The sequence below is a fragment of the Giraffa tippelskirchi genome, chromosome 12 (genome assembly GCF_054371585.1).
Source record: "Giraffa tippelskirchi isolate mGirTip1 chromosome 12, T2T-mGirTip1v1.2.pri, whole genome shotgun sequence".
In the NCBI taxonomy this organism is placed as follows: domain Eukaryota; kingdom Metazoa; phylum Chordata; class Mammalia; order Artiodactyla; family Giraffidae; genus Giraffa; species Giraffa tippelskirchi.
This window is the reverse complement of record NC_137286.1, coordinates 33,917,553-33,931,997: the sequence shown is the minus strand read 5'-3', so window position 1 is coordinate 33,931,997 and position 14,445 is coordinate 33,917,553. Positions and strand designations below refer to the sequence as shown.

The 14,445-nt window shown below is 49.1% G+C and overlaps 1 protein-coding gene and 1 long non-coding RNA gene across 9 annotated transcripts in view; one reads left to right on the top strand and one right to left on the bottom strand.

Annotated features, from left to right (window-relative positions):
- The first annotated feature begins 2,829 nt into the window (after nt 1-2,829).
- LOC145529326 (uncharacterized) lies at nt 2,830-4,345 on the top strand. The gene is made up of 2 exons (XR_014071116.1): nt 2,830-3,216; nt 3,456-4,345. It is a non-coding gene; the product is annotated as an uncharacterized LOC145529326 (long non-coding RNA).
- A 2,395-nt stretch (nt 4,346-6,740) lies between these two features.
- Nucleotides 6,741-14,445, bottom strand: part of PPCDC (phosphopantothenoylcysteine decarboxylase) — a 30,725-nt gene continuing 23,020 nt past the window's right edge. For 5 of the 8 annotated variants that reach the window (XR_014071113.1, XR_014071114.1, XM_081549505.1 and 2 more), the window contains one exon: nt 13,499-14,121. Coding sequence is in view for 5 of the 8 variants with exons in the window: in XM_081549505.1 (XP_081405631.1) it covers nt 14,036-14,121 (86 nt within the window). In the remaining 3 variants the exon portion in view is untranslated. Of the gene's footprint in view, nt 8,143-8,957; nt 11,904-13,498; nt 14,122-14,445 lie in introns of those variants that run through there. The other 3 variants (XM_081549506.1, XR_014071115.1, XM_081549507.1) reach the window with 3 other exon arrangements.

Genomic DNA, 14,445 nt, shown 5'->3' with positions numbered 1-14,445 from the left:
ATGGGGGCGGGGAAGAGGTTTGGCTCTTACTGCAGGATTCCTTTGGGAATTCTCTGGTCTAGTCTAGTCCAGGACTATCTTTGCTCTCTGATGACCTCAGAGTCCCTTCATCCTCATTCCTCTTTCAGAGCCACAGGAAAAAGGCATACTTTACTGTCTGCACTTTCTAACCAAGTGAGCAAGGCTCTGAGGCTCGGTTGCACGGGGCATTCTCCTCTAATCCGGTCCTGGTGGCTGCCCCTCCCAGGGAGCTCAGGCGCTGCCTCCTGAATGCTGCGGACAGGGGTCCAAGTCCTTGCTCTCCCCGTGCCTTGGTCAGCCTGCTCTATTAGAAAAGGCTTCCTTTTCCTCGTACCCCTCTTTCCTTGGAACTACCACCAGGGATGAATGGAGAAAACCTGACATGATCCGAGAAGCCCTTCTAGGCCCCTGACTTTTGCCAGGTGGACTTTGCTTCCTTGTGAGATGTGAGACTGTTGGTCAAGGCTGTATCTGGGCAGAAGCAAAGCAGGGGTTAGCCCTGGGCCACCAGAAAAACCCATCCTGTTCTCAAGGGGCTGGTACTTGAGGCAACAGTGAAAAACCCTGAAGCATCTTCAGGACACATTTAAAGCCACAAATTGCACAATTCAGTACCTGAGCTTTCTAACTCTTTCAAGGGCCAGTGCTGGCCCCACCCACACTGGTAAGCCCCTCCCACCGACTCTGGCCTACCTGGACCCTTCCTCCTCAGACTAAACCGGTTAGCTGTGGGCTTTACAGAATCTGGGTCAGGTGTGCCTTCTGGCCCCAGGCCTTTGTACGCACTGCATCCCAATCCTGCCATCCCTACTCTTTGCTAATGCCCACACCCTTAGAATTCAGCCCAGGTGGAACCTCCTCTGGGTTGCCCGGTTGGCTCAGATGGTAAAGAATCTGCCTGAAATGCAGGTTTAATTCCTGGGTTTGGGAAAATACCCTGGAGGAGGGCATGGCAACCCACTCCATCATTCTTGCCTGGGAATCCCATGGACAGAGAAGCCTGGTAGGCTACACAGTCCATGGTGTTGCAGAGTCGGACACAACTGAGAGACTAACACTTTGGGAACTCCCTCTGAGGTCCTTCCTCACTCCTCAGACCACCCCTGCAGGCTGGGAGGACTGTTCTGCTGGGCTTCCTTGGCACCCTAGGCCTACTTACCTCCATCCCTTCCTCCCTCCTTGTTCCTTGATGATAGGGCTGGGCCTTTGGTCCAGGACAGTGTGTGGAACACAGAATTTGAGAAATGAATGAATATGGGGAAGTTGTGCGTGTAGAGGAGGAAGGTGTATGGAAACTCTCTGCACTTCCCACTCACTTTCCCTGTAAACTTAAAACTGCTCTAAAAAATGAAGTCTATTAATTTTTTTTTGATCTTTTAATTTTATTTATTGCTCTTATTTTCTTATTGTTCCTTTTTTTTTTATTACCCAGTGAGTAAAATGATTTACTCACTTTTTTTTTTTTAATTTATTTATTTTAGTTGGGGGCTAATTACTTTACAATATTGTAATAGTTTTTGCCATACATTGACATGAATCAGCCATGGGTTTACATGTGTTCCCCTTCCTGGACCCCCCACCCACCTCCCTCCCCATCCCATCCCTCTGGGTCATCCCATTGCCCCGGCCCTGAGCCCTTGTCTCATGCATCGAACATGGAATGGTGTTCTGTTTCACATATGATAATATACATGTTTCAATGCTATTCTCCCAGAATGTCCCACCCTCACCTTCTCCCTCAGAGTCCATAAAATTGTTCTATTAATTTTTTTAAAAGATTTTTTATGAACGAAGAAACATGATCAGCCCTTGATTATGCAACATTAACTTGCAGAGGCCACAGGCTACTGTACTTGAGGGAAGTACCCCAGGCCGACTCATCATCCCTGAGGGCAGGGACTTCTCTTCCCTTATCAGCCCTGCCAGCCCAGGTCTGAGAGCACACAGGTGGTGTGTTCTGACTGGCGGGATGACCAGTGTCCAATTCCCTGCCCATCCACCTGTGATGCAATGAGTTAAGGAGCCTGCAAAGTCATCTGAGGTTTGGACCGGGCCCTCCATTGTCTGTGTTATGGCTGCTGACCCATTCCTGGAATGTCAGGCTGGCTGGAGAACGGAGTAGGAACTAACCCCAAGGCTCACAAACCCTCCACATGTGTGTGACCTTGCAGGCTTTCTGCCCCTGACCTAGAGTATTCCTGCATCCCAGACCCCTACGGTCTCTCCAGGAGGCCCAGAGGGACTGAACTGGAAGGAAAAGGGGTCTATAGACCAGAGGGGACAGTCCTGACTCCAGGATACCTACCATTCAATTTCTCAGTGTTCCTGTTCACTAGTCATAGACATACGGCAACACAACGATGACTTTTTTTTCTTCCTAGTAATTCTGGCTTTGGCCACTGCCCCCTGAAGGTCCAGGAAGATCAGGGCAGGCTGCAGAAGCCTTTGGGGCCTCCACCCTGCCCCAGCACCCCACTGTCCCCAGCCACTGCTCACGTGAAGTCCTGGAAGAGGCCACAGAGAGGCTGTCACATGGTCTGTCACACTCCAAGACCCAAGCCCTTTACCTCTGCTTCTCCAGTTGGCCTCTGTCTCTGGTCTTCCTCCAAAGGCCCTGAGCCTGGGAGGCAGTGTGATTCACAGCAAGAACCAGGACTTGCAGCCAGCCAGATCTTCCCCACTTAAATGTTGTGGGACGTTGAGAAAGTGAAGTGGTGCTTTTGAGCCTCAGTCTGTTCATCTGTCAAATGGAATAATACACTCTCCCTTAGGGATTGCTATGAGGATTACATCATAAATGGTAGCTGTGACTTCACAGGGCGCGGCTTCTGAACAGTACTTCCTTCAGCTGCTCTGTGGTAAGGGGGCCACGCATCCTGGTTTTCCCAGGACAGTCCCACTTGATGCCTATTGTCCTGGCATATTTACTGCCCCTTTTCACTCTCGTAAGAGCCCGCCTTCGACAACAAGATGCGTGGTCAGCCTACCTGCACCTCTCTCCACTCCCAGCTCAGGACCAGCCTATGTGAGCAGCTTCATAACACGTTCTCCTTTCCCTTCTAAGAGGCCATGGCTTGGTATGCAGTTGGGAGAATTTTTATTTCCTTCTCTCTGAGCTTCAGGTTATTATTGTTATTTTTAATGGGGATAGCAATGCCTATCTTGAAGGCTGCTTAGAGGATGAAATGAGATAAGGTAAGCAAAGCATGTGTCTGGCACAGGTCAGGTGCTAGATAAACACGAGCACCCTTCCATGGCCTTCCCTCCCTGGTTCTCATGATGCCAGCTTCCCCTCCTCCCCCCACTGTGGGGCTCCAGAGCTCAACTTCTCCCCTACCAAAGAGAGTGGTTTTCAGAAGCTCCCAGTGACATATGAGCCCCCAAGCCCTGATCTCTCCCCAAAATAAGAAATGATCTTTACCTCCACCCCCAAGCTCTCCACAGGCCCTGAGGAGCATTCCAGCCTCTCCTTCCTGCGTGCATCCACGTGTTTCTGCAGGCGGCTTCCAAGCCAATCGCTATAGCCGGAAACCCTTCAGCCCTCATCTACCTTGTCGACACAAACAAGGCACTTTTGAACTCTCCCCACCTTTTCCAGGAATCCAGAGGCCCCAAAAGGAGTCTGCGGGGCTTCCAGTCTCAGTGACCTGCTATCTGGGCCAGCAGGCAAACAGTAACCATGTCACTGCAGCAGATAAAGCTACCATGAGGCCAGCCTGTTACAGCAAGTAACTGACATGCTCCTAGATCACACCTGGATTAGCAGCTGTCCTCTAAAGGCCCGGAAGTTCTCATCTCCCATCTGGCTCTTGCCCTCAGAGCCACCTACTGCTGGCATTCCTTTGCTATTAGACAGCTAGCAGCTCTCCTGGCCTGCTCCTTCCCCTTGCCTTGCCCCAGGCAGCACCAAGCCTGCCTTGAATATTATGGAATATTTGGTTCCACCAGGAAGCTCTTGGTGTAAACAAGCTGTCAGTCACTGGGAGCTGACTCTAGGGCTCTTTGTTCAGAGGCAGTTGCGTGACATTTCGGATTTTCGTGCTGCCCAAGAAACCACAGTGTATGTATGAGGGAAGCTACAGGATGGGAAATGTAAAGAAGCAGTTGCTAAATTGGGGCTGAAAAAAGGTATCTGGTGGTGGTGGTGTGTGGCGGAGGGGGTGTTTACACAGGTCCCAGGGAGGTAAATGCTAACGAGGATGGAAATTCTGTTCTGAAGCCGCAGCAGCCCACTTACAGGTGGCTTCAGGGCAGAAAGAGAAACTGGCTGGGTGACCTTCACTTTCCTATCTATAAAATGGAATTAAATATACTAGTTGATTCTATTATGAGGCTTTGTGTTTAGGAGGGTGATGTGAAAGCAGTGAAACTCTCAGCAGTATAAGGACCACACAACACATACACATAACCCAGATATAATCCAGGGCTTCAAATGGCTCAGCCCTGCAATGTCAACACACCAGAGAAGCACACATTGGCAAAGAAATGTAAAAGACCTAGTATTCTAGTGATTTCCAAGGGGGAAAGTAGGGAGGGAAAAGATAGGGACAGGGGATGAGGAGGTGCAAACTGAAACTGTAACTCAGATTGGGACTTGGACTCATGGTCTTTTAACTGAGATCACTCCTGGTCTCAGGACTTAATGAAGTTCAAGTTCATGATGTCTCATCACAGAAAGGATTCAGTGAGAGACAAAGTGATAGGTAAGAAGTATTTAGAGAAAAACACACTCTACAGAGTGTGGGCCATCTCAGAAGGCGAGAGCAGCACCAGGATATAGGGTTGTCAGTTTTTATAGGGGTGAGTAATTTTATAGGCTAATAAGTGGGAGGAATATTCCAGCTATTTTGGGGAAGGGGTGGGAGTTTCCAGGAATTGAGCCACCGCCTACTTTTGACCTTTGTGGTTGGCCTTAGAACTGTTATGGCCCCTGTGGCTGTGTCATGTAGCATGCTAATGTGTTCAGTTCAGTTCAGTTCAGTCGCTCAGTCATGTCCGACTCTTTGCGACCCCATGAACCGCAGCACACCAGGCCTCCCTGTCCATCACCAACTCCCAGAGTCCCCCCAAACCCATGTCCATTGAGTCAGTGATGCCATCCAACCATCTCATCCACTGTCGTCCCCTTCTTCTCCTGCCCTCAGTCTTTCCCAGCATCAGGGTCCTTTCCAATGAGTCAGCTCTTCGCATGAGGTGGCTAAAGTATTGGAGTTTAAGCTTCAACATCAGTCCTTCCAATGAACACTCAGGACTGATCTCCTTTAGGATGGACTGGTTGGATCTCCTTGCAGTCCAAGGGACTCTCAAGAGTCTTCTCCAACACCACAGTTCAAAAGCATCAATTATGTGGCGCTCAGCTTTCTTTATAGTCCAACTCTCACATCCATACATGAACACTGGAAAAACCATCCATAGCCTTGACTAGATGGACCTTTGTTGGCAAAGTAATGTCTCTGCTTTTCAATATGCTATCTAGGTTGGTCATAACTTTCCTTCCAAGGAGTAAGCATCTTTTAATTTCATGTCTGCAATCACCATCTGCAGTGATTTTGGAGCCCAAGAAAATAAAGTCTGCCACTGTTTCCACTGTTTCTCCATCTATCTGCCATGAAGTGATGGGACCGGATGCCATGATCTTAGTTTTCTCAATGTTGAGCTTTAAGCCAACTTTTTCACTCTCCTCTTTCACTTTCATCAAGAGGCTCTTTAGTTCTTCTTCACTTTCTGCCATAACGGTAGTGTCATCTGCCTATCTGAGGTTTTTGTTATTTCTCCCGGCAATCTTGATTCCAGCTTGTGCTTCCTCCAGCCCAGCATTTCTCATGATGTACTCTGCATATAAGTTAAATAAGCAGGGTGACAATATACAGCCTTGATGTACTCCTTTTCTTATTTGGAGCCAGTCTGTTATTCCATGTCCAGTTCTAACTGTTGCTTCCTGACCTGCATACAGATTTCTCAAGAGGCAGGTCAGTTGGTCTGGTATTCCCATCTCTTTAAGAATTTTCCACAGTTTATTGTGATCCATACAGTCAAAGGCTTTGGCATAGTCAATAAAGCAGAAGTGGATGTTTTTCTGGAATTCTCTTGCTTTTTCGATGATCCAGCGGATGGCAACTTGATCTCTGGTTCCTCTGCCTTTTCTAAAACCAGCTTGAACATCTGGAAGGTCACGGTTCACACATTGCTGAAGCCTGGCTTGGAGAATTTTAAGCATTACTTCACTAGCATGTGAGACAAGTGCAATTGTGTGGTAGTTTGAGATTCTTTGGCATTGCCTTTCTTTGGGATTGGAATGAAAACTGACCTTTTCCAGTCCTGTGGCCACTGCTGAGTTTTCCAAATTTGCTGGCATATTGAGTGCAGCACTTTCACAGCATCATCTTTCAGGATTTGAAATAGTTCAACTGGAATTCCATCACCTCCACTAGCTTTGTTCGTAGTGATGCTTCCTAAGGCCCATTTGACTTCACATTCCAGGATGTCTGGCTCTAGGTGAGTGTGAGCGATCACACCATTGTGATTATCTGGGCCGTGAAGATCTTTTTTGTACAATTCTTCTGTATATTCTCGCCACCTCTTCTTAATATCTTCTGCTTCTGTTAGGTCCCTACCATTTCTGTCCTTTATTGAGCCCATCTTTGCATAAAATGTTCCCTTGGTATCTCTAATTTTCTTGAAGAGATCTCTAGTCTTTCCCATTCTATTATTTTCCTCTCTTTATTTGCATTGATCTCTGAGGAAGGCTTTCTTATCTCTCCTTGGTATTCTTTGGAACTCTACATTCAAATGGGTTACAATGTGTTACATGAGCCAATGTGTTACAATGAGCTTTTACTGAGGCTCAAGGTCTAGTGGGAGTTGTCTACCACCTTGGACCTATTTGGTTCTAATCAGTTTATGTCATATCCTTGGGCTATGTCATTCTTTTAAAGGTTGTGCTCTGCCCCCTTCCCTCCTGTTTCAAAACTGTAGTGAAAGTCACTAAGTTGTGTCAGACTCTTTTCGACCCCATGAACTATACATACAGTCCATGGAATTCTCCAGGCCAGAATACGGGAGTGGGTAGCCTTTCCTTTCTCCAGGGGATCTTTCCAACCCAGGGATCAAACCCAGGTCTTCCACATTACAGGCAGATTCTTTACCAGCTGAGCCACAAGGGAAGCCCAAGAATATTGGAATGGGTAGCCTATCCCTTCTCCAGTGGATCTTCCCAACCCAGAAATCGAACTGGGGTCTCCTGCATTGCAGGCGGATTCTTTATCAACTGAGCTATCAGGGAACTACAATGTATAAAATAAATTAGCCACAAGGATATATTGTATGGCACAGAGAACATAGCCAATTTAGATAATAACTTTAAATGGAGTATAATCTACAAAAATACTGACTCACTCTGTTGTATCCCTGAAACCAATATTGTAAATCAACTATACTTCAATATAAATAAATACCCAATCTTTACTTGAGTTTCTTGAAGGACATTAAAGTCTGTCAAACTCACAATCCTCAGCAACCATCCTCAAAAATCCTTTTACTCCCCACCCCCACCTCCTTGTACCTCTTAGCAGTTTGGAAACTCTATTAAAGTCAATTCCCAAACTGTAGCCCAATTTCTGGCCAGCCTGCATGGCTCTGATGCCCTCCCCCTCCACTCGGCCCCTCTCAGCTCTTCAGGATGAAGTTCCCCAAGTCTCTGCTCCATGCTTTCCTTTTTTTCTCCCTTTACCCATTACCAGAATTTGTCACAGTAAAGGAGACTCTGGGACCAACCCCAAAAGTAACGTTCCTTCCCCTTTCCTCCCATCCTCTCAGTTCTATATCTCAATCCATTTTTCTTCCAAATTCTACACCACGAAATGCTCAGGAACCATGAGGGCAGGCTGAACAATTCTGAGAGGAAACACTGTGATAAGCCGGTCTGGGGCTGGGTCTTCATTGTGGCGAGCAGGCTTTCTCTAGTTGTGATGTTCTGGCTTCTCCTGTTGCAGAGCAGGGGCTCGAGTGTGCGGGCTCAGGGCTCAGTGGCTGTGGTGTGTTCTCTCATTGAGGCGTGCAGGCTTAGTTGCCCTGCAGCGTGTGAGACCTTGGTTCCTCCATCAGGGATCGAATCAGCATCCCCTGTGTTGGAAGGAGGATTCTTAACCACTGGGTCACCAGGGAAGTTCCAAAGCAAAATTCTTTTTAGTGGGTGCGACTGGGAACCGTTAATAAGTCTTGCACCACCATGAGCACAATTGTCATTAAGTTCTCCTTGCCCCTACTTGCCACAAGGACTGTGGTTTTAACACTTTCTGTGGTGGTGGTTTAGTTGCTCAGCCGTGTCCGACTCTTGCGACCCCATGGCCTATAGCCTGCCAGGCTTTTCTGTCCATGGGATTCTCCAGGCAAGAATACTGGAGTGGGTTGCTGTTTCCTTCTCCAGGGGATCTTCTCGACCCAGGAACCGAACCCAGGTCTCCCACACTGCAAGCAGATTCTTTACCAACTGAGCTACAAGGGAAGCCTAACACTTTAATATTGCTGATTTTCCTTCACGTTATGAAGGAAAAAACTCACTTTTGCATCCCCTCCCTTTCCAGAACCACGGGTGTGGCCGAGGCCTTCAATACAGCCTGGCTTCCCTGACTTAGCCTCTGGCTTCCTCCCTGACTCCAGCTTGTCAAGTCTCCAATCTGTCCTGCATGTACCATGCAGATCTTTATCACACTCCATGCTCACCATGAGGCTGCCCTGCTGTACAGCTCCTGACCCCCCAGCATGCAGAGTCCAGGACCCCACCCAGGTACCTGCATCAACACGTGGCAGCATGTCTCCACCCTCTGCCTCTGTTCTCACTACGCTGGCCCTCCAGGGAGCACCAGCCTGAGTGCCACTCCCTCCAAAAGGCATCGCCTGGCTGCTTCTCAATTCTGAATCACGGCACTTAATCTATGTCACATAGTTCCACTTTTTATTTTCTCCATCACTTGATTGTTTTAACTGTTTTAAAGCCTTGAGTCTTCTTCCCATAAGACCGTTAGCTCCTTGAGATAAGGGACCTCAAAAAATTCTAAGGAGCACCCAGGGATACTCAGAAGTCATCTTCCTCTATTATTAGATCATGACAAGAAAAACAGACCATCTCTACTCCAAAGGCCTTGATGGAAATCTCCAAATACCCCTGCCAAGTCTTTTGCATCAACTCCCTGCCAAGTCATTTTTAAGAACTTCTGGATAAAGGGCAGAGGGAACTCTTTAAAAAATATATGTATTTATGACTTTCGTGGTGGATAATATATTCATCTGGCTCAAAACTTAAAATGAAGTCAGCGGTCTACCTTTGTTTCTCAACCACTCACTCCCCTGCTGAGAGGCAAACAATGGACTGAATTCTTGTTTTTCAATAGGTATTCGAGCAAATAGATCCTCATTTTCTCTTGCTATTTTAATGCACAAGCTAACATGCAATATATATTGTTCTCCATCTTGCGTTTTGTTTAATAATGTATCTCAGACATCTTCCCAGGTCAAGCCTAGAGAGCTTCCTCACTGTGGCTGTGTGATGTTCCAGTGCAAGGATGACCCTGATTTATTTAACCAACCTTTTAAAAAATATATTTGTTTATTTGGCTGTGTCGGGTCTTAGCTGCAGCTCGCAGGATCCTTGCTGCCTCATGTGGGATCTTTTGTTGCGGTATCTGGACTCTCTAGTTGTGGCACGTGGGCTCAGTAGTTGTAGCACTCTGGCTTCAGTTGCTCCACGGCAATGTGGGATCTCAGTTCCCTGACCAGGGATCGATAACCATGTCCCCTACATTGCAAGGCAGGTTCTTAACCACTGGACCACTAGGTAAGTCCCACATTAACCAAACTTTAGTTGTTAGATGGCAAGTGTTTCCAGTCCTTTACCAACATATGCAATGCTTCTGTAATAGCCTTGGTCAGACAAAACATCACACTGAAATGAGAATTTTCAGAATTGAGAAGCAGCCAGGCGATGCCTTTTGGAGGGAGTGGCACTCAGGCTGGTGCTCCCTGGAGGGCCAGCGTAGTGAGAACAGAGGCAGAGGATGGAGACACGCTACCACGTGTTGATGTGGGTACCTGGGTGGGGTCCTAGATTCTGCATGCTGGGGGGTCAGGAGCTGTATAGCAGGGCAGCCTCATGGTGAGTGTGGGGTGTGATAAAGATCTGCTGCATGGTACATGCAGGACAGATTGGAGACTTGACAAGCTGGAGTCAGGGAGGAAGCCAGAGGCTAAGTCAGGGAAGCCAGGCTGTGTTGAAGGCCTCGGCCACACCCGTGGTTCTGGAAAGGGAGGGGATTTCTAACTGAAATGAGGGTTTTCAACTTACTAGGTTGGTGAAGGTGTGAAGAAATGGCACCCTCATACTTTGCTGGTAGGAGTGTAAATTGATATAACTTCTTTGGAGATCTTCCCAATCCAGGGATTGAACCTAGTCTCTTGTGTCTCCTGCATTGGCAGGCAATTCCTTACCACTGTGCCACCTGGGAAACTTGCCTTTGGGCTACTGCTAGGTAGAATTGTTTTTCTGTAGTCAAATTTATCAGTCTTTGCTTTTACGGCTCCTAGATTGGGTGTCAAAGGAGCAAGACAGCCGCTCCTTCATCCCCCTCCGGCCCCCAACACACAGCTTTTAAAAATTCTGCCTGTACAAAAACCTTGGAATGACTTGCCAGGTTTTGTGAGGAACAGGACAACTCCTGCCTTCCAGGAGATCCCAGTTTCAGGGAGACATACACTGACTACTGCAATTCCACAGTATAAGCCTGAGTTGGCCAGGAAAGGCTTTCCAAAGGCAGTGGCATCCAGGTAAATCTGGAGGTGTGCGGGAAGCAGCCAGGGGAAGAATGGTCTTCCAGTAAAAGTGGAAAAGCATATGCAAAGACAAGAAGCAACAGGGCTCAGCCAAGGTTGTCCAGTCTGGCAAGAAGACAGGGAGCCCCACAGAGCTGGTGTGTGGTAGGGGTGGAGCTAGGAAGTAGACAGGGGCCAGATCACAGAGGGCCGAGAGGATACTGCCTGAAAGTCAGGGGGAGGTGGCAGAGGACACATCAGCCATGTGGAGGATGAGCTGCAGTCAGTCCAGGGTGGAGGCAGGGCCTCAGAGGCTTCCGCCTCTTGCCTGGCCACAGCCACAGCAGCCTAGAGAGACTCCAAACAAGAGCAAGAATTTCAGACCAAATGTTCTATCCTGCCAAGCTTCCAGAATTCTATAAAAATCATCAGCGAAGCTAGCACCTTCTCTGAGAAACATGTCTACCCAAGATGATGACAACTTCAAGAGCTTTTTCCTGGGGAAGGCAGTGGTTGTCACTCCCACCTCAGCACCCCACTGGCAGATGAGGGAATTGTAGCCAGGGCCCTAAGTGCCCTCTCCTCTGCTCCAGCGTGGCTCAGGGAACAAGTGGGCTCTCCAGCCCCCGCCCATTCATACAGATCCTCATTCCTTCAGAATGCAGGACTTCCACAATGGAGTGGTGGACTCCCAGCTGGCCCACATCCCTGGGGACATCTCTTTCCTTCCACTCGACAAGGCTCAGTCCTGCTCTGAGCAGTCACAGACAGGCCTATGAACTTCTCTGCTCCCGTGACCTTTTAAAACAGGTATTTTGGAGCAGGTTTCCTGAGCAGCTGTCCTCCCTGAAGTGCCCAGCACAGAGCCTTGCACACAGCAAGCATTCTGCAGCATCTGCTGTTAAAACTGGCAGTCTCAGGGGACGTCCTTCATGGTCCAGTGCTTAAGACTCCAAGCTTCCAATGCAGGGGGCGTGGGTTCCATCTCTGGTTGGTGAATTAAGATCCCACACGCTGCATGCAGTGCAGACAAAAAGATCTTTTTAAAAACTGGAAGTCTCACCATTCATTGGAGGTTGCTGAGGGAAAGGAAGGGAGATGTGAACAGAAGGAAGTCGGAATCCACTTAAACAGAACCTGGGGACTGCCTCTGGGTTTCAGTTATCCAGGGCCCCACCATGCCTGACCCCCACCCAGCAAAAGAACTTGGTTCTTCTCCTTAGTGCCCTAAGGCAATTTTATCCCAAAGGATAACAATAGTGCTAGAGATAAAGGTTCTTGGAGGCCTTGGTTACCACCAGGCCTCCTGTTGTTCAGTCGCCCAGCCGCTCAGTCGTGTCTGACTCTTGGCGACCCCATGGACTGCAGCACACCAGGCTTCTCTGTCAGCCATCTCCCAGAGTCGCCTGGAGCTTGCTCAAACTCATGTCCATTGAGTTGGTGGTGCCATCCAACCATCTCATCCTCTGTCGTCCCCTTCTCCTCCTGCCCTCAATCCTTCCCAGCATCAGGGTCTTTCCCAATGAGTCGGCTCTTCGAATCAGGTGGTCAAAATATTGGAGCTTCAGCTTCAGTATGAGTCCTGTCAATGAATATTCACGGTTGATTTCATTTAGGATGGACTGGTTTGATCTCCTAGCAGTCCAAGGGACTCTCAAGAGTCTTCTCCAACACCACATTTCGAAAGCATCAATTTTTCGGTGCTCAGCCTTCTTTATGGTCCAACTTGGGGCCCTTCCAAGGCACTTCTACCCTTCAGTGGTCTGAGGGCATGCAGAGGGGTACCCACTCACACCAGCCTGGAAGGCAAGAGGGCCAGAAGCCAGCCCCAACCTCAGCTTCAGTCAAACAAACCCCTCCCCACGCAGCCACCAGACAGCAGTTGGGTCAAAGGCAGGGTATCGGAGGGCTCCTGGGGCAGAGCTTGTATCTCTGGAATCCACTTCCCCGGGTGTGCTGCTGTGGGGGCAGGCACAGACACTGAGGCCCCATCTCAGGCATAGCAAAGCTCATGAGGACGACACCAGGAAGCAAGGGGCCTGGGTTCCAGGGCAGGTTCCAACCCTGCTGCCTATGTGCCTGTCACTTATATAAAGTGCACATCAGCTTACGGTCCACGATTTTGTTTTCCCCAAAATGACACGGTCTATTTCAGTAAACATTAGAAAAGCTCACTGGTATGAACACATATCTAGCTTTAACTTCCATTTTATTTGACATTTACTATGTGAGAGGCAGTGAAAGTATTAGTCGCTTCAGTCACGTCTGACTCTTTGCGACCCCACGGACTGTAGCCCGCTAGGCTCCTCTGTCCAGAGGACTCTCCAGGCAAGAATACTAGAGTGGGTTGCCATGCCCTCCTCCAAGGTGAGAGGCAGTAGGGTGGGCATTTTATACACATTATCTTATTAAGTCCTCTCAACAACTCCATGAGGGTAGGATAATACAGATGAGGAAAGTGAGGGTCAGCAAGGCTGAGCCCCAAGCCAAGGTCCCACTGCTGGCACACAGCAGAGCTGGCATTGGAATGAGAGGCTGTCTGCCTTCAGAGTCCTTTGCCCCAAACCACCATATGATGCGAGGACTAAGGAGTGCTGGTCAGTTGCCAGCCTAGACCCTTCCCCAGCCTCTGATCTCTAAAACCACAGACAGGCTGCAAAGGAAAGACAGTCTCTCAGAAGGTCACTTTTCTTTATTCTCAGTCACCCCAATCTCACAGCATGGTCTGCGGGAAATCTCAAGGTCTGGCCAACTCGCAGGCTTCCCTGTGCCCACTGAGGAGCTGAAGCTCCACAGGCCCGGGGTCTCCAGCTGATGCTATGGTGTCGTTGAGTCACTCCTTCTAAAAGCAGGTCCTGGGCACGACATCGGGTCAAGGTTTCTCGGTCACTCCTAGATCCCCTTCCCAGAGCACAGGCACACTACTGCAGCTGGTCCTCTGGCTTGCTATGCGCATCCCAGGAAAAGGTGGGGAGGAACTCGGGAAAGTGGGTGTCTCCTGGTTGGAAGAAGTTGGGACCTGGGCCTTTGGTCTACTTTGACCTGGGGCAGGTCATGGCCCTTGGGAGGCTCCAGAGCAGGCCCAGGCCAGACCACTACTCGGCGAAAGCAGAAGTCTTCACCATATTTTGGCAAAGTCCACTTTCTTCACCAACTTGGCCTAAAAACACCTCCTGAGTTCAGAGGGACACAGGTGACAGAAATCCTGGGTTCAACTCTGCTGGAAGCCACTGTACTGGGAGAGGACTTCTTTCACTTTGTCCACAATGGTGCCCACCTCAGCCATGGCCCCCAGACCTAGGGAGCAGAGTTCTTCTGTGGCCCTGCAGACTGGGGCAGGGGACCATCCCCAACTCACCCCTGCCAGCGCTCCCCAAGTGTGCCACCCAGAGCCCAGTGCCTGAGAAAGCCAGGACCAGGCCTGAGCCAGACCCAGCATGTCCCTCCAGAGACCCCCAGGACAAGGCCCCAAGAATGGTTACAGCAGCCATCGTGAACTGTTCAGGCTGTATGCCAGGGAGAATACTGGGCACGTTACCTAACAACTCCAAGAGGGAGGAGTTACCACTTCCATTTCCCAGGTGAGAGAGCGGAGCTGGAGGTCACAATGGGCTGGGATCT